The sequence below is a fragment of the Crocodylus siamensis genome, chromosome 15 (genome assembly GCF_052110815.1).
Source record: "Crocodylus siamensis isolate JL-2025a chromosome 15, ASM5211081v1, whole genome shotgun sequence".
In the NCBI taxonomy this organism is placed as follows: domain Eukaryota; kingdom Metazoa; phylum Chordata; order Crocodylia; family Crocodylidae; genus Crocodylus; species Crocodylus siamensis.
Window position 1 is genome coordinate 19,726,154 of NC_143409.1, and position 22,764 is coordinate 19,748,917.

The window sequence follows — 22,764 nt, forward strand, 5'->3', positions numbered from 1 at the left end:
CAATTTTATGCATGTGCCAAGAAGACTATAATAAAACAAGTGTAGGGTAAATGAAGCCAGCTCTTTATATAAACAGTGTGCAAAGTGCTTTAGGATCACATTACAGCAACTAGAACTGGTCTGGCCATTTGAGGCCATAAGATTTGTAATGAGGAATGGAAATATCTTTCAAAGAATGTATTTGCAAAACATTTGAAGCTGGTTCTAATTGACATTAAACACACACAAATATGTATATATTAACATGTATAGGGCCTGATTCTACTGAAATGATGGTCCATTATGATTTCAAGACAACACTGGAAAGCAATGGGATTAATGTGGTAGTTAATTATGGACCTGATTTAAAAAGCACTAAAATTCTTAGTGCAAACAGCTGATCTCTTTGCTGTATAGGAGAATGTATATATCCTGACACTGCCAAGGCCTCCTGGATCGTGAAGGCTCCTTTGTTCTAAAGGACCCAGATCCACTGATAGAGTATGATTCCAATTCTGTCTTTTTGTGTAGGAGTGTCACAGGGGCACTTAGGTGCCCTGTTCCTAGAATAGGGTTAAGGAGCTGTCAGTCACTAGGGGCAGCTCAGGTGCCGGTTGCCGCAGCAACCAGGCAGGTCAGGTGACCAGAAGGGGGCAGGGCCGGGCCTTTATAAACGGCCCAGGCCGGAACCTAGAGGGTAGTTCCCTCCAGACAGCCGCAGGAGCAGGAGCAGAGCAGCCCGAGTCGATGGTTGCAGCCTGACCACTCTAACCGGCTGCGATGATGCAGGAGTAGAGAGAACCCTGACGGAGGTATGAGAGAGAGCCAGCATAGAGCAGAGTTGGTATTATAAGCTTGGGGGCTTATGATGCATTATAGCCGGCTGGCTTATGGTTTGTTGAGTTGTAATTATTACACCGGAGGACCGGGTGAGGCTGTAGGGGTGTGAGGAGGCCTCACGGGGGCTCCCCAGTAGCTTGGGGGTTCCCGGTGCCCAGTGGGGCACGGCGAGCAGTGCCAGGGTTGCACAGCGTTTGGTGCCGCTGTGGATGTGGCGAGAGAGTGCCGGCGAGGCGCTCGGTGTGTAGGGGTTGTAGCCCCAGCCCAAGAGGGCGTGCAGCGCGGGAGGCGCAGTGCTGGTCCCAGAAAGAGGTGAGGAGCGTGGCATAGGCCCAGGGAGGGCGGAAAAGCCCAGAGGGGGGTGAGAGGCCCCAGAGAAGGCGAGGAGCGTGAAAAGCGCAAGACAGGCCCCAGTGGGGCGTTGCCGGGGTGAGGCAAGCCCAGGGGTGCCGATAGAGGGGTGCAGGCTAAATGACGAGCCCAGAGGCTCCGGTAAAGGGGCGCAGGTTACGCGGCAAGCCTAAGGGGCGTGGGTCGCAGGACCAGCCCAGAGGCGCCGGTAAAGGGGTACCAGGTGCGTGACCGGCCCAGAGGCACTGGTAAATAGGGCGCAAGTTTCACGAGCGGCCCGGGGGGTGCCGGTGAAGGGGCGCCAGGCACGTAATAAGTCCAGAAGCGCCTGAGAGGGGCGCCAGGGCATGACAAGCCCAGGGGGCGCCAGGTGTATAGCAAGCCCAGGGGTGCCAGAGAGGGGCACCAGGGCGTGACGAGCCCAGAGGCGCCGGTAAAGGGGTGCAGGTTACGCGGCAAGCCCAAGGGCGCCGGTAAAAGGGCACCAGGTGCGTGACCGGCCCAGAGGCGCCGGTAAAAGGGCACCAGGTGCGTGACCGGCCCAGAGGCGCCGGTAAAAGGGATCAAGTTGCGCGAGCGGCCCAGGGGTGCCAGTGAAGGGGCACCAGGCATGTAATAACTTCAGGAGCGCCTGAGAGGGGCACCGGGGCATGACAAGCCCAGGGGGCACCAGGTGTATAGCAAGCTCAGGGTGCCGGTAAAGGGGTGCAGGGTAAATAGGGCGGCATGACGAGCCCTGGGGCGCTAGAGGCCAAGAGACCTAATAATGTCCAGAGACAACTGCGAGGCTTGGGGCGGGCTGAAGGAGAGGTAGGAGGCACGCTTTGCCCATAAGGCCGGGGGTGTTGGAGCACCCCACTGGGAACGGAGGTAATACCAGCATGGTGTCTAAGGTGAAAGTAGGCAGCCTCCCATACTGAACTTCATAACAGCAAAGATGTGGCGGGCAAGTAGAGGGTGCTGGATCACCTTAATTGACATGGCAGGGGGTGCTAGCGAGCTCATGGCCGCTCGTATGTCCCACTCTGTGACAACTGGTGCATTGGCCGGGAAGTCGGCCATGCACGGGGATAGAACCCGTGTCCCTGCGAAGGGAAATGAACCCAGAAAGCTAACATAAAAATGAACGCAGAATTGGGGATGCATACCCATTGCTCAGGTTGCTGTGGCGAGATTGAGGCCCTAGGGCAACTAGATATGGCTTATGAAGACACGACCCAGGAAGGGGTTGTAGAAGGCCAGGCATCGCTGGAGTTCCTATGGCGACTGAGAATGGGGGAGAGTGAGGAACAAATGGTTCGGCTCGAGCAGGAGCTGGAACTTGTAAAGGCCCAAAAGGAAAGCGCTGAGGCGAAAGCAGCCGCCCTCGAGCGACACTGGTCACCGGGTAAGAAGGAGGGGGCAGCGAAGGAAATTAGACGCCTCATAGCTATGGAGACAGATCAGAATAAGAAATTAGAACGGGCAATGGCTCTCAAAGCTAAAAAGAGCCAAGATAGAGAGTACCAGCTGTGCAAGATGCAGGCGGAGCTGGGGAACTGGAGGGATCAGGCCCTTGAGGCCAGCAGGATCCTGACAGAGGAACAAGCACAGTTGCAACAAAAATTAGAAGTGTCAAGGGAAGTTATAACGGCCCTGTGCAAAGAGCTCCGTGCTCAAGGGGAGTAGATACAGGACCTTCAGGAGGACCTGGAGCGTTGGTGAGACAGATGTGGAGGGGCCGAACGCTTAGTTGATACAGTACAAAAGGAGTTAAATGAGGACCGCATCCAAACGGAGCCGAACTCTAAGGCAATAGCAACGCAGATGGAAAAGATAACCGCCTTTACGAGGCAGAACTAGCAAGCGCTAGCAAGGAGAATGAGGAACTAAGGGGGCAAGTGCAGAGTCTGCAAACTGAGAAGGACCGTCTTGGGGAACAGATTCAAACACTAGAGACTCTCCGAGCGGAGAGCCAGACTAATGCCCAGCTAACCTTAGAGGTCCGCAAGGCCAAGGAGAGTCAGGGGCTAAAGGCCACATTTTCCATAGAAACGGAAGTGCAGACTTCGGAGAGTATGAGCTCCCTAAGGCAACAGGTAGAAGAGCCTGAAGGGCAATTGGCCCAAGAAAGGAAGACTGTTGAAGTGGAGAGGCGAGAGGGAGAGAAGCTCATGCAAGCTCTCAAGTCTCGGAAGTAAGCGTGGGGAACGTGACAATTAAACTAAGGCAAGAACAAAAGAGAGAGGGGTGTCCCATGAAGGGGAGCCAGGGAGATCCTGGGGAAGGGGCCGACCCCAAACAGCAAGGGAGAAATGCAGAGGTGAAAGGCTTCATAACTGAGAAGCTGGAGGCCCTAAAGAAAGAGGTTCTGCTGACGGCTCAAGATTACTGCGACCACAAATGGGGTCAGTGTCGTGAACACCAAGCCCATGAGATGAGCCAAGTGAGGGAACAACTGAAAAGCCTCACCTTGCTGCTGAGTGAAAGAGAAAGAGCCATGGGGGGCTCTGAGTTGCCAGAAACTACCGCCGTGGCAAAGGGGGCAGGAACAAAGGCGGGAACGGTGCCAGGCAGAAGCCTTCCACTCCATAGGGAACCCACATGTCTGAGATCTAAGGGAAAGACGACGGGAGTCCTTAGGCCGAGGCGGCAGGATATGAAAGGTGGCTTAGCAAGCAGGAGCGCAGTCCAGGCCCAGAGAGAAAATAGAGGTAAAGGGCTGAGTAGTAGGGAGAAGCAGCTGCTTACTAAGGGTAGAGCGGGGACGGAACAAAGGCTTTACCTCCATGTGAATGGCTTACCCAAGAAAGCCTCTTGGAGGACACTGAGGACGGTCGTAGAAGCCAAGGTAGGCAGAGTAGCCTTTGTTAAAGTTTACAAAGGGTACAGAGGGCGATCTACAGCCCAAGGGAGGATTGAATTTTATACAGCAGAAGCGACATGGAAGGTGCTGACCCATCAGTGGGAAATTTAGGGCAGGCTACAGGACCTTGACGATGGCGAGATGCAAGGCGGACACCACCCAACCACGAAGAAGAGAGAACCCCGGAGGTCGGACGGCAAAAGGAGTATTCAGGAAGGGGCAGAGACTCAGCTGGCGCAGTAGGCAATTTACCGAGGATGGCTAATGTGGGGGGGCTACCTGTGGCGGGTATCCCCCAACAAATCCCACGTGATGCATCTCGGGTAAAAGGCGAGTAGGGGGCACCTTAAAACCTCCGCCTCCAGTACATGCGCAGTTAAATGCCTGCAGGAGGACCAAGAAAAGATCCTGGAGGGATAATGCTGCAAGGAATTGGAAGGACACCCCCCCAGTGAGTCTGGAACTTAAGGGGGGAGGAGTGTCACAGGGGCACTTAGGTGCCCTGTTCCTAGAATAGAGTTAAGGAGCTGCCAGTCACTAGGGGCAGCTCAGGTGCCAGTTGCTGCAGCAACCAGGCAGGTCAAGTGACCAGAAGGGGGCAGGGCCGGGCCTTTATAAACGGCCCAGGCTGGAGCCTAGAGAGTAGTTCCCTCCAGACAGCCGCAGGAGCTCTGCGGGAGAGCTGAGCAGCCCGAGTCGATGGTTGCAGCCTGACCACTCTGACCGGCTGTGATGATGCAGGGGTAGAGAGAACCCTGACGGAGGTATGAGAGAGTTGGTATTATAAGCTTGGGGGCTTATGATGCATTATAGTCGGCTGGCTTATAGTTTGAGTTGTAATTATTACACCGGAGGACTGGGTGAGGCTGTAGGGGTGTGAGGAGGCCTCACGGGGGCTCCCCAGTAGCTTGGGAGTTCCCGGTGCCCAGTGGGGCACGGCGAGCAGTGCCAGGGTGGCACAGCGTTTGGTGCCGCTGTGGATGTGGCGAGAGAGTGCCGGCGAGGCGCTCGGTGTGTAGGGGTTGTAGCCCCAGCCCGAGAGGGCATGCAGCGCGGGAGGTGCGGTGCTGGCCCCAGAGGGGGGCGAGGAGTGTGGCATAGGCCAAGGGAGGGCAGAAAAGCCCAGAGGGGGGTGAGAGGCCCCAGAGAGGGCGAGGAGCATGGAAAGCGCAAGACACGCCCCAGTGGGGCGTTGCCAGGGCGAGGCAAGCCCAGGGGCGCCGATAGAGGGGCGCAGGCTAAATGACGAGCCCAGAGGCGCTGGTAAAGGGGCGCAGGTTATGCGGCAAGCCTAAAGGGTGCCGGTAAAGGGGAGCGGGTTGCAGGACCGGCCCAGAGGCGGCAGTAAAGGGGCACCAGGTGCGTGACCGGCCCAGAGGCGCTGGTAAAAGGGCTCAAGTTGCGCGAACAGCCCAGGGGCACTGGTGAAGGGGCACCAGGCGCATAATAACTTCAGAAGCGCCTGAGAGGGGTGCCGGGGCATGACAAGCCCAGGGGGTGCCAAGTGTATAGCAAGCTCAGGGGTGCCAGAGAGTGGCACCAGGGCATGACGAGCCCAGGGGTGCTAGACAGGGGCACTAGGGGGTAAGGGACCTAATAACATCCAGGGACAACTGCGAGGCTTGGGGCGTGCTGAAGGGGAGGTAGGAGGCACGCATTGCCCATAAGGCTGGGGGTGTTGGAGCACCCCACTGGGAACGGAGGTAACACCAGCGCAGTGTCTAAGGTGAAAGTAGGCAGCCTCCCATACTGAACTTCATAACAGCAAAGACGTGGCGGGCGTGTAGAGGGTGCTGGATCACCTTAATTGACACAGCAGGGGGCGCTAGCGAGCTCACGGTGCTCGTAGGTCCCACTCTGTGACAAGGAGGAATGTTTGGAGCCACAATCTTTACCAGTTCTAACCAATCCGGAAGCCAGCTGGACATATTCAGGAGGTTGAAGAAAGGTCTCTCCTATGGTATCATAGCCATGAAGAAGCTTTCCTTGCTGAATGTTCACCTGAATGCTGTAGTTGGGTCCCATCCTGCTTGCACCTGTTTGCTTTTATGTTTCTTAAGTCTGACCATAGGTGCACTAGGGCTGTGTGAAATTCTGGCAGCTCTTTTGTTTTGGAGGTGTTTCAGGCCATTTCAGTGCTGGAAACACCAAATCCGAATCGAAACAGAAGGCTCCAAAACATCTCCAAAACAAAAAAAAGGCATCCAAAAAATTTCAGAAATGTTTCCAAAAATGTTGGTGTTTCAGAGCAGGGCTTGCAGGGAAACAGCTGTACACTGCTGGCCTGCTGTGCAACTCAGGTCTGTGGGGAGCAGAGAACCACATCGGGAGTCTCCTAGCCACCACTGCCCACCCCACGCTTCCCAGGTGATGCGTGGCTGTATGGGGTGGGCAGTGGTGGCTAGGAGATCCCCAGCACAGATCCCTGCTCCCTGAGGAGCCAGGTCGCATGGCAGGGCAGTGTGGGTCCATACCACATAACCTGGCTCTGCAGGGAGCAGAGATCTGGGGCAGTGTGGGGTCAGCAGCAGCAGCAAGGAAACCCCTGGCACGGAGCTCTACTCCCTGCAGAGCCAGGTTGCGTGGCAGGTCAGTGCTGGTCCCTGCCACATGACCTGGCTCTGCAGGAAGCAGAGATCCGCGCAGGGGGTCTCCTCACTGGTACTGTCCGCCCTGTACTGCCCTGGATCTCTGTTCCCCAGAGCCGGGTTATGTGGCACAAACCCACACTGCCCTGCCATGCAACGCCAGGACAGCGCGGGGTCGGCAGTGGTGGTGAGACCACCAGCGCGAATCTCTGCTCCCCGTGAAGCCGAGTTGCGCAGCAGAGACCAGCAGGCTTGCTTGCTGCTCTGTGCTGTTTCCCTGCCCTGCAACCCAGCATGACAGGGATCAGAGGTCCACACGGGTCTCCTTGCCTGCACAGAGGGCAGCAGCCCTCCTCCTTCCCTGAATGAGCCACTGTGACGACTGTAGATGTTACAGGGCTTGCTAGCACTGCCCTGAGCTCGTCTGCCTACGGGTGGTGACAGGGTGGACCTTGGCTCTGGATCACCTGGTCTGCCAGGAAGTGGATCTTACGTTTTCCCGCCTGCCACGACTTTGATGACGTATATATTCCTGGGAGGCACTGCCCATGGTGATCCTGCCTGATCTTGATCCTTGTTTCTTCTGTGGGGCTGCAAAACCTCCCCTTTACTCCAGCCTAGCTTCTCCAGATTCCCAATATTCACAATGTTCACAACGTTCTTCCGCAGCCAAGCTGCAGTGCTGTGCCTGTTGTGGCCTTATTTTGGCCCTCTACCCCAGGGAGGCCTTGGGCCTCTTTTGGGTACACCCTTCCAGGAGCCGGTTTTGGCCTATGCTCAAGAAAATCAAAAGAAACAGCAAAAAAACCCACAGAACTCTCTGGCTGCTTCTCAGCCTTCTTGTCAGGCTCCGGCAATGTCCCTTTTACTCGTGATCAAGTGCTCAACATCCCAAACACCATAATCCAGACAAAAAAATCCCTTAGTCCATTCTTTGCAATGTGCTAACCTACCCTGCTCCCCTATGAACGCTAACAGTCTCTTTGGGGTTTCCCCCATGTGTAGAAAGGCTCTACCTGTACCTCTATTTTTTTTTTTTTTTCCCCCTTCAGGCCCTCCTCCAGATCTTCTGTTGAAAAACTCCAGTCTGGAGATTCTCTCGGGCCTTGGGACTCCCTCAGTCCAGATCCTTAGCTGCAGCTCCGCTCCGGAGAATACCACCCGCTGCATGTGTGCAGGCCTCTACCTGCCTCGGGGTCACTCCCACAGTGTTCCTCAGGCACATTCTGCAGTTTCTGCCTGCCAAGATGCTCAGCTGCTCTTCTCTCACTGCGGCCTGCAGGGAACTGACCCCTCTCTGCCCCTCTCCAGGGCTGGAAATACCTTTAGGCAGCCTCCCTAAACACTATTATCAATTCCCTGCTAGGCTAATCAATCAGAATGTCCTGCCAGAGCCTGGCCACAATCTCCTTCCCCCCCACCCCCTTAGCTCAGTACTATAGAAGGGAAGGGAGGGCTGCTCTAGCGCCTTCCAGATTCTAGCCTGAGCCACTGCATCTGAACATCTGATGCCCCATGATGGTCCAAAGGCATAGGCCCTGAGATCAGTGATGTCCCTGCCCCAGCTATGTAAATATACTATTTACCCCACCTTTGAGGATATTTTGTTTTCCTGTTTACCTCCCCTTGACTTAAATAAAATGCATAACATGCAAATTCACAAAAGGGATTCCAGAATGCATTGTCTTTAGTTCAGATGACATAAGAGGAATACTATTCTAGGCCAAACAGTAAGTTATGCGTATGCATTTCCCATCCTCAGCTTTCTCAGGGGTATTTGACCTTATGTCAGTATCTTTCAAAAAAAGTTAGCGTACTTCCATTACCCTTTTACCTCCTTATTAACTTCACTAGGCTGGGTGATTGTTATCCTTCAACAGCTTTATGTACTTAGAATTCAGATCTAAAACAACAATTCTCTGGAGTGGTAGCCAACTCCTTCTCCAATACTTTTACATTTGATTAGATGACTACTTAAGGTTTAGCAACCCCCTTTTCTTGGAATTATACCTCAACATGGAGGTAAAAAGACAAGAAAGAAGGCAGACAAGTCTCACGTTCAAAAGGACAGCTGCATTCTGCCATAGATACAGCATTCGCAACATCAAACAGGTGACAAGGGAATAATGTCAAATATGCACGAGGTCAGGAGTCGCCATAACCAAGGATGCATTCTTGAGTGGTAGGGTCAAGGAATCTTGGGGATAGAGGACAAACTGATTGTGGTGGTGCTTGTTTTGGTAGAAAATTATGGCGGGGCTGGACTAGAGGGTTTCCTGATATCTCTTCCAGCTCTGCTGTTTTCTGATCTTACTAATCCATTGCTAGGTAGAAAGGACTAAAACTGCATGTAAGAGTGGTTATCTTTGGTGGTAAAATCTTAGTGGGATCCTGTATATTACTGGTCCTTTTCTGAAAAGTTGTAATATTGTAAATGCTGCTTTGAGGTAGTCTGGAAAGCTAAGACCCTTTGACGGAAGTGCGGATGCAGTACAAGAATGAGGAGGACTGGGAGTGGCAATGATGATAACTGCTTGGGTTGATGCCACTGAGAGCAAATTGTAGTGAACTGGGACTTTGGGCTTTGCCATTTTTTTTCAGCTGAGAATTTAGCTCTCAGACTGTAACAAAGACTAAGATTACAGAACAAAACAACTTTTCTCTATTGCTAACTACTGCTTTGCTTGTTGTATAACTCAGATAGAAATTAATGTAAGTTAGTGTGGCTATCTTCTGAATAAAACATGGCCAGATTAGGTCGAAGATGAAAACAAAATGGGGGAAAAATGCACCTTGGAAGCTATTGTTGGAAATGTCACTGAACAATAGAGAAAGCTTAAACAACAATTTCTGTTTTATTGAATTCAGAGGTGTGTTTTGCTATGTCTTTCAATCATGTTGTTGCGTCTATAGCTATCTGTACTATAAGTTGCACAACGGTGCCTCCGTGTTCAACTGCTGGGGAATAGCACAGGACTCATGGTAGTCTTTTAGGATCTTTAAATATACTTTTTTGTGAAGCCATTGTCTTAGAGCAAGGAGATTTCTAAATGTGCATTTGTTTAGGGCATATCTGAAGTTGCGTGAGAGATTGCCATAGCTCACACTCTCTTGTAAATCACCATTGAACAGTAGTAACCCAAAGAATGAACAGAAAACATGTCTGTTTTCAATTTTAAGGCAAAAGTCTTGCCAAAGGCTGTGATTGATTCGGAGACCACCCTTTGGTAAAGCAATGCTTTACTGGCCGGATTACCTTAAAACACTTCATGGTTGTGTTATGCTCGTCACGTTATGTATTGGCAACTAGAGTGGGTCCTCTAGCTGCTGGCTACTAGCCAGAAAATCTGAAGCCAGATACTTGACAGCATTCTCATGTAGGGAAGACTCCACAACTTCGATATTTGGTTTGTCTATAAACTAATAAAACTCTTTCAGGCAATTACTGAATTTAAAATAAGAGAAACTGGTTTTGTGGCACTGGCTTTTTAGCCTCCCATGCAAACGTGACTGTTTGCCAAGCAAATAACAGTTTAAAAATGATATCATTAAATTAGGGGTTTCTCCTTTTTTATGATACATAGCTGTAAATCTAAACTGGGAGAAAACCACAAGCACTGTAAAAATGACTGAGGATAAACAGCATTCCAGTCCCCAAAATTAACTGTGTGTTTAGCAAAAAGGTTTTATAGTTTGCTGTGTTTCTCCCAAAGTTTGATTCTCTGCATAAGTAAAATAATCAGGTGAAAATTTTTTTTCCATAGACAAGTCCTACCACAAATTCTGAAGCACTGTAATGATTTACCTGATTCAGATCTGAACTACAAAACTGTGGATAATAAAGGAACACTTTTCTCAGTTAAGGCTGTCTAATATCCCATGCGTTCATAAAATAGCAATGATAAAACTGCTATTTGACTGACAACGAGAGCTGAATCTGAACTGGAAGCCACATACCTGGAGAGGACAATTGCTATTAGTATATATTAGGGTTGTGCAAAGCTTTGGTCTCTGATTTGATTTGGCCCTATTTGGTGGCTGAATTTCTGAATCAGAATTGAATCAGAGGACTCTTTAATCTCCACGAATCGAATCAGAACCCTCCGAATTGAGAGTGATTTGGAAAGATTCGGTGATTCAGACAGACACAGCTTTAAATGTTTTTTCTACATACCTCTAGGTAGCAGGCAGTCTGTGAATGCTGCAATGCTGGGGCACATGGAGTGTCCCACAGGAGCACGGGGGGCTCCCCAGCATTCAGCAGCAGACCCGGAAGTGGACCAGAAGCAGTTCCAGTCCACTTCAGGGTCTGCTGGGGAGCATGCAATTGGTGCCTCCTGGGTCTGGGAGGTACCCGGGGTCCGCCCTGAGACCAACTGCCGAGCTGAGGATGCACCGGGGCACCCCCCCAACAGACCCAGAAGTGGACCAGAAGTACTTCCAGTCCACTTCCAGGTTCACCGCCAAGCACACAAGGGGGTGCCCCCCATGCTTCTGTGGGATGGTTCATCCGCCCCAGCATCGCAGTGTTTACGAGCCATGCTGGTACCTGGAGGTATGTAGAAAAAACTTTTAAAGCTGTGTCTATGTCCGAATCACTGAATCTCCAAATTGGCATCAAATCTTCAGATTTGGGTTCAGCCAAATCGAATCAGGGACAGTGATCTGAATCAACTAATTGAAACTCTGTGCCTGATTCAGGCCGAATCCGAATCAAATAGGGCACACCCCTAGTGTTCTGAATTCATGGCCATAAACCCAATGAGATGTGGAGGAGTGCAAGACAGCAATACCTAAAAATCAGTTACCTTGTATAAGAATGGCCTGCCTTACCAGAAACCCAGGACGATCACCCATACCTCAGCTTATTGTGGCCAGGGTGGCAAAGATGCAAAACTTACAAATGTACATCAAAAAATCATATCTGAGCTGGGCCTGGAGTCATGTGAATGAGCTAAGGCTATTACGGAGCACTCAAAGGTCTAATGCTGCAGTTCTTGCACAAGGGGTAGATTCTTACTGGGGCCAATGGAAGGTTTACTTAGTGACTGTAGTCACTTCTCTATTCTAAGAATTATGAGTGAGTTAAGCAGGAGGAATTAGGCCTAAGCTCTAGATATTTAAAAGTATTTAGATGCCTAAATCCTACTGAGATAAAAAAGAGTTAGCCACCTAGATGCCTCTAAATACCTGCTTCTAAATGCCCTGCAACTACAGTATCTGCTGTACATCTATGAGGCTACTTCATGCAGTTCTGTGCACCTGGCATGCCATATATCTTAGATGGCAGATCTAACAAAAGGTCACTGTCTGGGGGAGGTTCTAAAGTAGTCAACTTGAAGATGGAGCAATTTGGTGAGAGACTCTGCTGGCATGCAATGTAGTGTTCTTAGTGGTGCTATAACAATTTTTACCAGCTGAGGGTCTGCCCTGGGGTGAGTCAGGCTGCCAGAGGGGAAGCTTCTGAAACATTCCCTAAAATCCCCTTGTGTTGTTCCTGAAACAACATTCTGCGATGTAGGGTACAAGTCTTTTATTCTGTTTTAATGAGTAGCCAAACAAACCTTCACAATGTGTTTGGAACAGGCAAACCAAGAATAATGATCCATGATAGCACAGGGAAAATTTCTGGAAACCTCTGACAGTCTGCCTTAGCCATTGTGCAATGTCCCTGTGCATTTCTGCCTGTGTTCAACCTACTCTAAGGGAGCTAATCCTTTCCCCAGTTCATAGCTTGAATAAATTAAGCCCCATTTTGCTACTAGTACTTCAGCAGTTGCTACTGTTCAGAGTAACTACTGCCCTAAGTATTCATTTTTAATCTCTTTTCACAAAGACACGTGGTCAGTGGATTCTGCAATGCCTTTTATGCCTTTATGGATCCACTGACACATGGTCAGTGGATTCCTGAACCCTGTCTTCAATCCTCTGCATGGCTAGGGATGGACATTACACATATACCAGTTTAAGTGATCAGAAATTGGTTTAAACCTGTAACAGAACAGATGTTCAGTGCACATAAACCAATCTGAGAAAAACCTTTTTGAATGATTTGGGTCAAACTGGTTTATGCAATGTCTGTCCCAGACCCCTTGCTGATTTAAGTTAAACCAGACTCCCCCAGCATCCTGGCATGCTCTCTGGGCTGGGCAGGGCTCTCTGCTCCACAGCAGAGCTGGACCCTCCCCTCTGCTCCCTGTCTGCAGCTCCAGCAGAGACTGCAGGCATTTGCCTGGCTTCCCTCTGCTCTCTACCTCCCCTCACCACTCCCTGCTAAGCAGGGATATCCCCATCCCCTCTGTCTTACACAGACACCTCTCAGCGTTAGCTAGCAGACCACATGCTCGCCACAGTCCATGCTGTGGCAGAAGGGACAGAAGCAAAATCAACAGGTAGCTGGTAATATCCCTCTGTTGGTTTCTTAATGGGGTGATTTTAAACACTGAGTTAGGGGTGATAAACACTGTGTTATCAATTCCCCAAAGGGGGGGAGGGGGAACCCCTCCCTAATCGGAGCATCCTGCTGGGCCCTGGCCATGCCCTCCTCAGCTCAGTACTGTAGAAAGGAAGAGAGGGCTGCTCTACCACCCCCCAGCTTCTAGCCTGAACCACTGCAGGCATGTGCCTGCATTTTTTTTCAGTCCGGGGGTGATTGTCTGTAGTTACAAATTGATTCTGCCTAGCCAGGTTAGACTAACCTGCAAAGATTGAATCAATTAAGGCTCAGGCTTTTTGAATGTCTGTCCCTAGCCCAAAGAATTTCCACTGAAAAGACCAATTCTTTGGCACCATCAAAACTATAGAGAAGTTAGCCCAAATTGCTCATGGCTACCAAGTGCCTGTGGAAGAAATCACAGAATTTTCCAACGCATCAATGCAATTTGTGCTGCTTCCAGAAAATAGATGTGTTAAATTTGAGAAAGTGACACAGATGAAACCATGTCAAAACACTGAAAAAAACAAACAAAAATCCTAAACTATGTCTCAGATAAATGTGGGTTAGTTAAATATAGCAAAGAACTATACATTACTGTGGTTTTCCTTTTGTAAGGTCAGTTTTGAATCTTCAGTTTATGAAAATTGTGCAAACTTGGCCATGTTGCTGATGTGGATTTACTGTGTAAGAAACAACAAAATATTGCAGGTTCCAGTAAATCTTATTATTTGTTATTACTTCACCTTCAGCACATTCTTTTCCTTGAGGCTTCCTGTCCTGCTTTATCTGACCTTTAGCTCAAGTCTAACCTTCTATTAGGCTCTGTATTTTTCTGGTGTCTTTGACAGCTAATGAAATTACATTTACTTGTATACTGATGAATCATTCATGGCTCATTTCTGAAGAACAAGTAGGAATGTAAACTCTCTCACCAGGGAAGAATCAACTACACCAAAAAAATCACATGTCGACACATTCCACCACCTTTTTTGTGCAGCATAATCCAGAACTATTGGTAAATGGGACTATTGGCAAAATAAAAACTATTGAATATGAGAGACCCATTTGATCCTGACACCCACTGTTTAATGCTAGAACTTTTCCCCCCTCTCAGACAATGCTGGCCCACATAAGTTGCTTACGATGCAAAAATTAACACATAGTTATTATTGTTCCTTCTAAGATGAAGGGGCACTTTGCTATCACATTCTCCTGTGCCATAGGGGAAAACTAAATCCAGGTTTCCAATAACAGTTTGATTCACCAAATGTATATAGGAAGGGGTTTAAAAGTCTACTTTCTGATTATGTCTTTCTACAGAGAGAAACGTACAAGCATTTCTGTTGCTGTTTTGGACTACTTAAATTTGTGAGCATAAGGCTACTAAAACACACACTTGAAGCTGTACTGCTACTGGAGAATTTTTTTTTAACCATAGTAATTGCCCAGAATTTAAAGTTAGTCGTGGGGGCTGAGGGAAAAGGGAAGTGGGAAGGGTCTATCCAGCCAAACCAGAAACTAGGCAGATGCTTTTTAACCCCCAAGATACTCCAATTCCCAAGTCTATGTCAAATTTAGATTACGCGTTTATATGTAAAAGGGAAAAAAATGGTTTAAAAATACCTCATTTAAGAAGGATGAAAACATTTTATAGCAAAAGAAATACACTTTTATAGGAGAATATCCTGTTGTGGTGGAGTTTATAAATACTCAACTTCCCCACAGCTACCACACCCTAAATGCTCTATGAAGCCAAAATTACAGAGAAGTGTATCTGGGAAATATGATTGCCTCTAAAGAGGGTCCCAAGCCAAAAACTGCAGACAGGTCTAAACATCTCAAAAACTGGGGGTTTCAGACTTTGACTTGATCGAGAAAGGTATGGCTGGAAAAGGGGTTCAAACGTGGCTTCTAACCAATTTCTACACCCTTCTGGAGTCAAAGGAAGAGAGGTGAGATACAATGTAGACACTTGGGGGTTCCCTAGCATAGGAGGAATCCTCAGCTATATGCTCAGCTTTAACTTCAGCTACATGCTCAATGGCAAAACCCAACATCAGACTGCAAAACTACCCTCAAAGTGTGGATCTAGTGCTTAATTGTGTTAGGGACCATGATTTTGGTCCTATCTCTGACTTCCAGTTAAGAGCCCATTCCTGCAGGTCTCAAAAAACTCAGTTTCTGACAGATTTTTAAATCCACATCACAAATGCAACTGAAAGCATTCTATAGCTATTCTGAAACAATGTGGAAAAGGGCAGTGAAAATGGGTAAGAAATCTTGTAAAAAGGGGCAAGAGGAGATATGATTAGAGAGAATGTGACTCTAACCTGATGAGTCAGAGGGGGTAAGTGGCCAGTAAAAGAGAGTGCTAGATGATGGTAAATTAGCCTTTCTGACTGGCTAAAACCAAATAGCACAGCTGGAACCTGTAGCTTCCCTCCAGCTGCAGCTAGTGTAATCAAAGCAAAGGATTGCATGTCAAACCTACAAGTCCAACTTGTAATTTCTCCTCTCTTGCTCACTACCCAAGATGAAAGCACAGTTTGTTGGTAGATGCTGTGTCTGCTTGGATCCTTTGTGCTTATCCATTATTTTCCTGGGGATCACTTGAAACAGTATTTGTAAGTAATGTATACTCTTGTGTATGTATATCTGAATGTTCCCCAAATGCTAGGTACAAAACAACATGCTTTGACAGTCTGCAAATGGCCTCGGCTCCCAGAATTTCAAATCTGAGTTAAAAGGAAAGAGGTCTCTGATATGCTTGTGCAACAGCTACTTGTGTTTATCTAATTCAGAAAACTTTAAAATCATAATCAATTTTTTCCTAAGGATTTCTCCCCCTCCCCCAACTGAGTTCTGCACTTGGGAAATATACCAGTTAAAAGCTACAGACTGTGAAATCCCTATAGCAGTGTACAACAGTAGCAGATAAATAATACAAGCCCCTCAACTGGGGTAACTTCTCCCAATCCAGTGAGGAATTACCCTTTGCAGAATCAGGGGCAAAACTCTTCCAGTGGAAGTCTTACTGGTTTAGATTTTGCCTGTTTGCATCCAGGGCCAGGTAGCCCTTTGCTAAAGGCAAACCAGTCATGAGCTGAACCAGCTCAGCCAGCTGGCAAGCTACAGTAATGGCCGTCTCCTGCATGAAGTTGCTCCAGGTAATGGTCTTTTTCTCTAGTGGAGATGTGCAGACAGGTTTGTATTTGCCCTTCACTTGCAACTACTTCTCATAGCTTCTCTTTGCTCCATGTTTTTACAGCCCTCTTCCACTTAAGCAACTATCTTCACTTGCACATTAGAGTTAAACAAGTCATTGTTTTATATGGTATTAAGTTTAGGCTTCTCTCCCAGACTTGAAGAAGGGAACGTTATGCCTGATAGTTTGTCTAGCATCTCTCCCAACTATACAGTTGGTCCAATAAAATCTATTACCAAAAACATCCTTGCTGCAAGCTTGCACACTGCCAAATTTACCATTTGTGCTAAGAATTTCCTAATATAAGCAAACTAACCAGAATGGGAAGAATACAATTGCTGTGTTTTAACAAAGCGCAATACAATACTGTGTCAGGACTAGGGCTTTATTTTCATTACTGGCACATCAGCTTATGCAGCTTTGAAATGGCTATACGTTTAGTAAAGCTCATTCACCTTCTTACACATAGGGTGCAATATAAGGATGCAACATTGTTAATAATTATTACTGATCTTTGAGAGCTGGAAGAAATGGAAGCTAGAGGAAATGTACATTCAGCTAAAATGAAAAATTCAGAATCCATGAAATAAGTTTTCTCATTCTGACTTTAACATTCTACCATTTATTGGAGTCTCCTTTAAGTTTCACAATGAAAACAATATAGTATTTTATGATCCATGATGCACAAAAGAGTTAATTTCAGCCAAAATTTCTGACATTCTCTGCAGTGATCACTTATCAGTATTTCTTTTCCTCTCATATCATGAAATCAAGCTTTGGCATTAGGGTACAGTGAAAAAAAAAAAACAGGAAACAAAAAGAAAAATATTTTTGTCAAACAAACAGTAGCTTTCCAAAATCAACATAAAGTGTAATTTGTTTGGTATACAACAAAAAACAAACAATTGAGAGCATGTGCGTATGTGCACTGCATCTGCCTTATTTCTTAGTTGCTTACAATTCTACAAGAATCTATTATGTAGTTGTATCTTGTGCATGCAAACAGGCTTACTTCACAACCCATTTTAATTTGCCTTATCAAATTAAATCATGGTCATACGAATTATAAGAGATTCTGTTCAGCAAACATCTGCAAACACTAGACAGAGCTGTAGCATAACATTTCCTTGGACTTTCTTCTTTGGCTTTTATGTTGAAATCTCTTGTTCAGGCTGTTTTTTAAGTCTAAATAACAATCCGTATAAACAATTCAACTCCACTGAACCTTAGAAGCTGGCTGTAGGCATCAGGTAACAAAATATAAATATTCGTGAGTTACTGTCTCATGAAGGAGAGAGCGTGGAAATATGTAGGACAAGGTGGCATAGGAAAATAAAATTAGTAAGTTACTCATGCTCTGCAATATCTAAAGCATATAGAGTTCACAGAACTGAAGTACTGTACATCAGGCTGGTCAGTGTAATCCAAACCTAGGCACTGTAAAGCTTTCTACAAAGAGATATAAAGAGTAGTATACAGTAGTATAAAGAGTGCCAACAGCTACCCCAACTCAATAGCTGAGGATTCCTATGATGTTGGGAGAATCTTGGGATGACATAAAAATGCATAGCCAACTCTCCCCTGCATGGAGAGAATAGGTGTTCCTAGGCAGATCAAGGGAATAAAGTTACAGAAGGGCACGCTGCTGATGTTTTGCTGGGGGGTGGCACTTTGACCCACAAAAGGAGAAAGTGAGGGAAAAGGAGCAGTGAAGGAGATGGTGGCAGAAAGGGAAAGGTCAAAGCAGTCATAGTACTGTCTGCATTCTCCGACAGTGACATTACTTTCTATGTCTTTTCTCTCATTGTTTAAGAAGATGTTAATCTTCTGTTAACCAGAATGTACACAAAGCTCCCTATAGGCTAAAACAGTTGGGGTTATTCCTGGTCTGAGAGTCTCTGCTTTAACCCGATTAAAACAGGTCCTTGGGGGCTGAGGAGGGCAATCATTTACACATACAGTTTGAATGGCAATTAACTTGTACTAGCCCCCCACACTGGGGGGTTAGCTCAGATACTTCACAGGTACTTAAAGTAGGACAATGGGGGCATGCCTCTTGTGGCATCTCAAAACAGTTTGTGATGTTGCAAGAGGCATGCTGGGAACCAAAAAAATGTTCCCCACACTGCATATTTGCAGCATGGGCTCTAAATTTGATACCTGGAAATCCAGGCATCAAAATAAAAAAATTAAAAAACCCCACAGAAAAAAGGTGGACAGGGCACACTCCTGTAGCATGCCCTGAAGCAACCAGAAGCAGGCTCCTCCAAAGAGACGCTCTGGCAGCATGCAGGACAAACTGAAGTAGGGCAAGGCTGCAGCGTGACTCATGTTGGCCTCATCTTAAGCTCTTATTTAAGACAAATTAAGGTTTCTTAAAATTGCATTCAACGAGTCTCCAGCTAACTAGTTTCTAATATAGTTTGGCTTTGTTAAAAACATTCTCTAAAAGGAATGCAATTTAAACTTTTCCTTAATCAGACACAAGTTGTTTGGACATGATTTTAAGATGGCTGGGATTTATTCACAATGGCCAAGAAACTGGCCTTGCTGGAACTGTGTTTTAAATACATTTCCCCACTTCAAGTTAAAGGTCACAGTGAATGCTTACAGCATACCAGTTTCTTCACCCTCCAAACAGGCTCCTGATAAACTCTTTTGGCAAGATTTCTGTGTATATTAGCATTTAACTATCTAAAATAATACAAACATTTCAAATCAAAAACACCATCTGATGTACACTCACCATCTTGCGTGTTTTGACTGAGGATCTGAGTGCGTAGTTCCTCCAGGCTAATTCCCAGGCATTTACAAATTTCCTGTATGCTGTAAGGCTCAGGATGAAATACCTCCTCGACAATGGTCAGCATTTCCTCCAGGCTAAACCCTAGCTCAACCTGCACATCTTGGAGTTTCAGCATTTTTTTCCAGGCCAGGCCTTTTGACTTGGAGAGAAGCTACAATTTGAAAAACAGACAGCACTAAGCCTTGTGGTTTGCAAGTGACCTGAAATATTTCATAGTGCAAACAGACATTAAAGCTGCTGTTTTCCCTCCCAGTAGAAGCTGTTGAGCTTACTACACAATAAATAGTCAATATAATCATATAAAATATATTAATAAAATAGGAAGAATTCAGTCAAGTATAGCCCTGAAAATAATGCATTCTTTTTATTTAAAAAGCTAGCTTAAAACGTGTACTGGCATTGTCTCTCTACTCAAATTAGCTATCCCTCCTTTTCCACTGAGGCCATGGCTTCAAACAGTCGCTTGCTTTTTAAAGCCACCATCAGACAGTTGTTCATACATGTGCTATAGTTCAACAGAACTAGACACTTCCTAAAAGACTGCTTTCTATAGTAAGTATCTTTGCTCTTTGTTGTAAACTCAGCCTGACTTTTTCCAAGTGCACCTGGATGTGATTGATGAATCCAATGATCTGATGCTGTGGTTATAATCTTAACTTTTTTAGGAAAACCTTGAAATACTAAAGTTTAGGTTGGTCCCAGAACCTTAATTACATTAACAATGCAATGATATTTTTTTTTCTCTGGGAATTTAATGAAGCATAGGAGTTATAATAAGTCAAAACTTGGAATGTGTTCTGCTGCCACATTATGCTGTTTAACTATAGTCAAGTTTTTCAGATCATCCCAAAGAGGGTGCCATGCTATACAGGTTTCCCTCACCTTATGCTGTACATGTGTTCCTGGAAAATGGTGCATAACTCAAATTCACGAAAAGGGAACATACTTTACAACGTAACAAATAGGGATACGTTCCAAGACCTCAGCTGTACTGACCCCCAGACCCATTTCTACCACTTTTACAAGACAATTTTGGTGCTCACCAACAGAAGACAGTACACACAAGCACAAGGTGGTGGTGAATGGGGATGGCAACTACATAAACACTAGGCCTGTGCGAAGTGGCTAGTATTCACTTTGGATTCGGCCAATTAGGGGGACAGTGATTCGATTTGGTGATTCAAATCACTGTCCTGAATTGATTCAGCTGTATCCAATTTGGCCGAATCACCCAGGCCCATCCCTGACCCGCTGCCCCACCCACCCCAGCTCCTGGCACTTTGAAAAAAAAAAAAGCCCTGACTCAACAGGTGCTGCTGGGGGGGGGGAACCCCACTGCATGGGGGGCTCTGCACGAGCCCTTTGACCCCCCCTGCTGTCACAGCTCTCCCCCATGACTGCCCCCTCACCCCAGCTCTGGCTGTTTAAGGAAACCACCCCCCCAAAACCCCGACTCACTCATTCCTGCCTGGCAGGGGGCGATCCCCGCTGCCCCCCACCATGTGTGGGGCTCTTCCATGAGCCCCCTAAAGCCCCAAGGCTGCTGCAGGAACCAGTGAGCCCAGAGTTTTTTTCATTTTTTTTTTGTTCTTAAAGGGCCACAGGTGGGGCAGCCATGGGGGAGCTGGGGAAGTGGGGGTGGTCAGGGGGCTTGTGGCAGTGCCCCCCATGGAGCATGGGGCAGTGGAGGGCAGCGGGGATCACCCACTCGCCCAGCAGCACCTGGTGAGTGGGGGCTTTTTTTTTAAAGGGCCAGGAGTTGGGGCGGGTGGGGCAGCCATGGGGGGGAGGCTGGGAGAGCAGACAGGGGCTGGGGAGGCTGGGGGAGCAGGCAGGGGATGGGGCCTAGCAGGGGTCCCCCCATGGTCCTCTCCCCACTCCTCCAGCCCCGCCTCTCCTGACCCAAGTTGCCAGCTCCGAGTCCGGGTCCAGCTCCCTGTTGCACTGAACGGGGACTCTCTGAATCATTGAAGCTCTCCAAATCTTTTTCAAGGATTCAGAGAGCTTCAAATCAATTCAGACCTTTTTACTGGTCCCCTGATTCGATTGGGATTTGGAGATTTGGCTGCCGAATCGCCTCCAAATTGAATCACCACCCAAAGCTTCACACAGCCCTAATGAATACGTCACAAACAACAAGTGAGGAGCACAGATCCACACAGGAGACTATATTTTGGTGCTCATCACTCCCACAATTCACTGCACAAAGCAGCTGACTGCAGTTCCACCACACCGACTGCATAAGAGTGAATTACCTCGCATATAGTAAATTTTTGGTATAAAAACGGTCATGGCGTAAGAGCAAATTCACACATACAGAACTGCATAAAGTGAGGGAAACCTGTATACTGCATTAGCTGTCTCTGTGCTGTTATGGTAGCTGATGCTTGCTATTTTAACACTTGCTATTTTAAAGACTTTCTTGGAAATTCAGAACATAAAGCAAAACAAAAACAAAAAAACACCAACACAGCAACTACAGAATTGACTCTCACTTATTACTGTGAGAAAATGTATTCAATTTAGCCCATGATGGCATTTTTCAAAACAATATTGCTAGTAAGAGAGAGATCTATAAGGTCGTTCCAGGGCTATTTGACTGGATTATCTACTTCTGATTCACCAGCACTGAAATCACAGGTAAACCCCCGAGAAATGCAGGATCAGGATCTCTGTTTGTAGGGAACAGGTGGGGTTAAAAAAGCATACGGAACAAGCCTGGGGTGAAGTCTTGGAGCCCCACTTGGAGCCCCACTTGGAGCCCCTTGAAGTCAAGGTCAAAACTCCCACTTATTTCATCCATCAAGTTCTGTTCTTTTCAATTAATACTGGCCTTGAGTTGAATTTGTAAGAAACCATTAAGATTTCAGTCAGCTCAACAAAGCATTTCAGCATGTGTTGAACTTTAACATCAATGTTTGAAGCATTTGCTTTGCTGAATAGGGTCTAACAAGAAATCTGTTTCTGAGGTTTTCTGGACAGGTCTACACATGATTTGTACAAAACAACCTCATGAAACTGGTAGACCATACAAACAACGAGCTGTTGCCCAGTTACTTGCTGTAGTTCCTTGCTTTCCCATTTCTCTTCACACATTATTTTACAGGGACTTCTTCAATTTTGTTTTATTGCAGTATATAAAAATTAACTATGTTTGGTGCCATCTAGTGACTTTCTGTGGAGACTCCTAGAGTAGAAGAGTAGGCCGCATGAAATACTAGCCACAGGGCTTGGCAGCCTTCTAAAACACAGCCTGAACATGTTGACAGACAGACATCAGGAACATGATCTAGTGTCTAAAACAATAGGCTCGAGAAATGAGGATATTTCCTGATGAAATACTGGCAAAGTAATTCATGGTCTCATTTTCAAAGCGGCAGAGCACCAAAAATTCGTGGTCTTGATGTCTGAACCTGCCTATAAAATAAGATCAAATTTTAGTTCATATCGTTATTTTTATCTTTACAATCTTAAATTCATTAATGTCATAAAATGACTGAGGCTTTCAGTTTTAAAGTGCTAAACAAATAGAGGCATAGTATTATTATAATCTTAGGATCACAATCCTTTAGCCTCCATTAGTGGAAGTTAATTAAATAGGCCTTTACACTTAGAAAAATGTTCTAAAACATGATGCCTTTTATCATTTTAAGGAATGAGCCAATTATCAGTAAGTATCTTACCAATGTTTTATACTATTGCTTCCCAATTTCT

General features: G+C 46.8%; 1 protein-coding gene across 2 annotated transcripts in view; it reads right to left on the bottom strand.

Annotated features, from left to right (window-relative positions):
* The window catches only part of GALK2 (galactokinase 2), an 88,602-nt gene that overhangs the window by 11,682 nt on the left and 54,156 nt on the right, over positions 1-22,764 (bottom strand). For both annotated transcript variants that reach the window (XM_090028700.1, XM_090028701.1), the window contains one exon: positions 18,991-19,201. In XM_090028700.1, the coding sequence (XP_089884826.1) occupies positions 18,991-19,201 (211 nt within the window). The remainder of the gene's footprint in view (positions 1-18,990; positions 19,202-22,764) is intronic.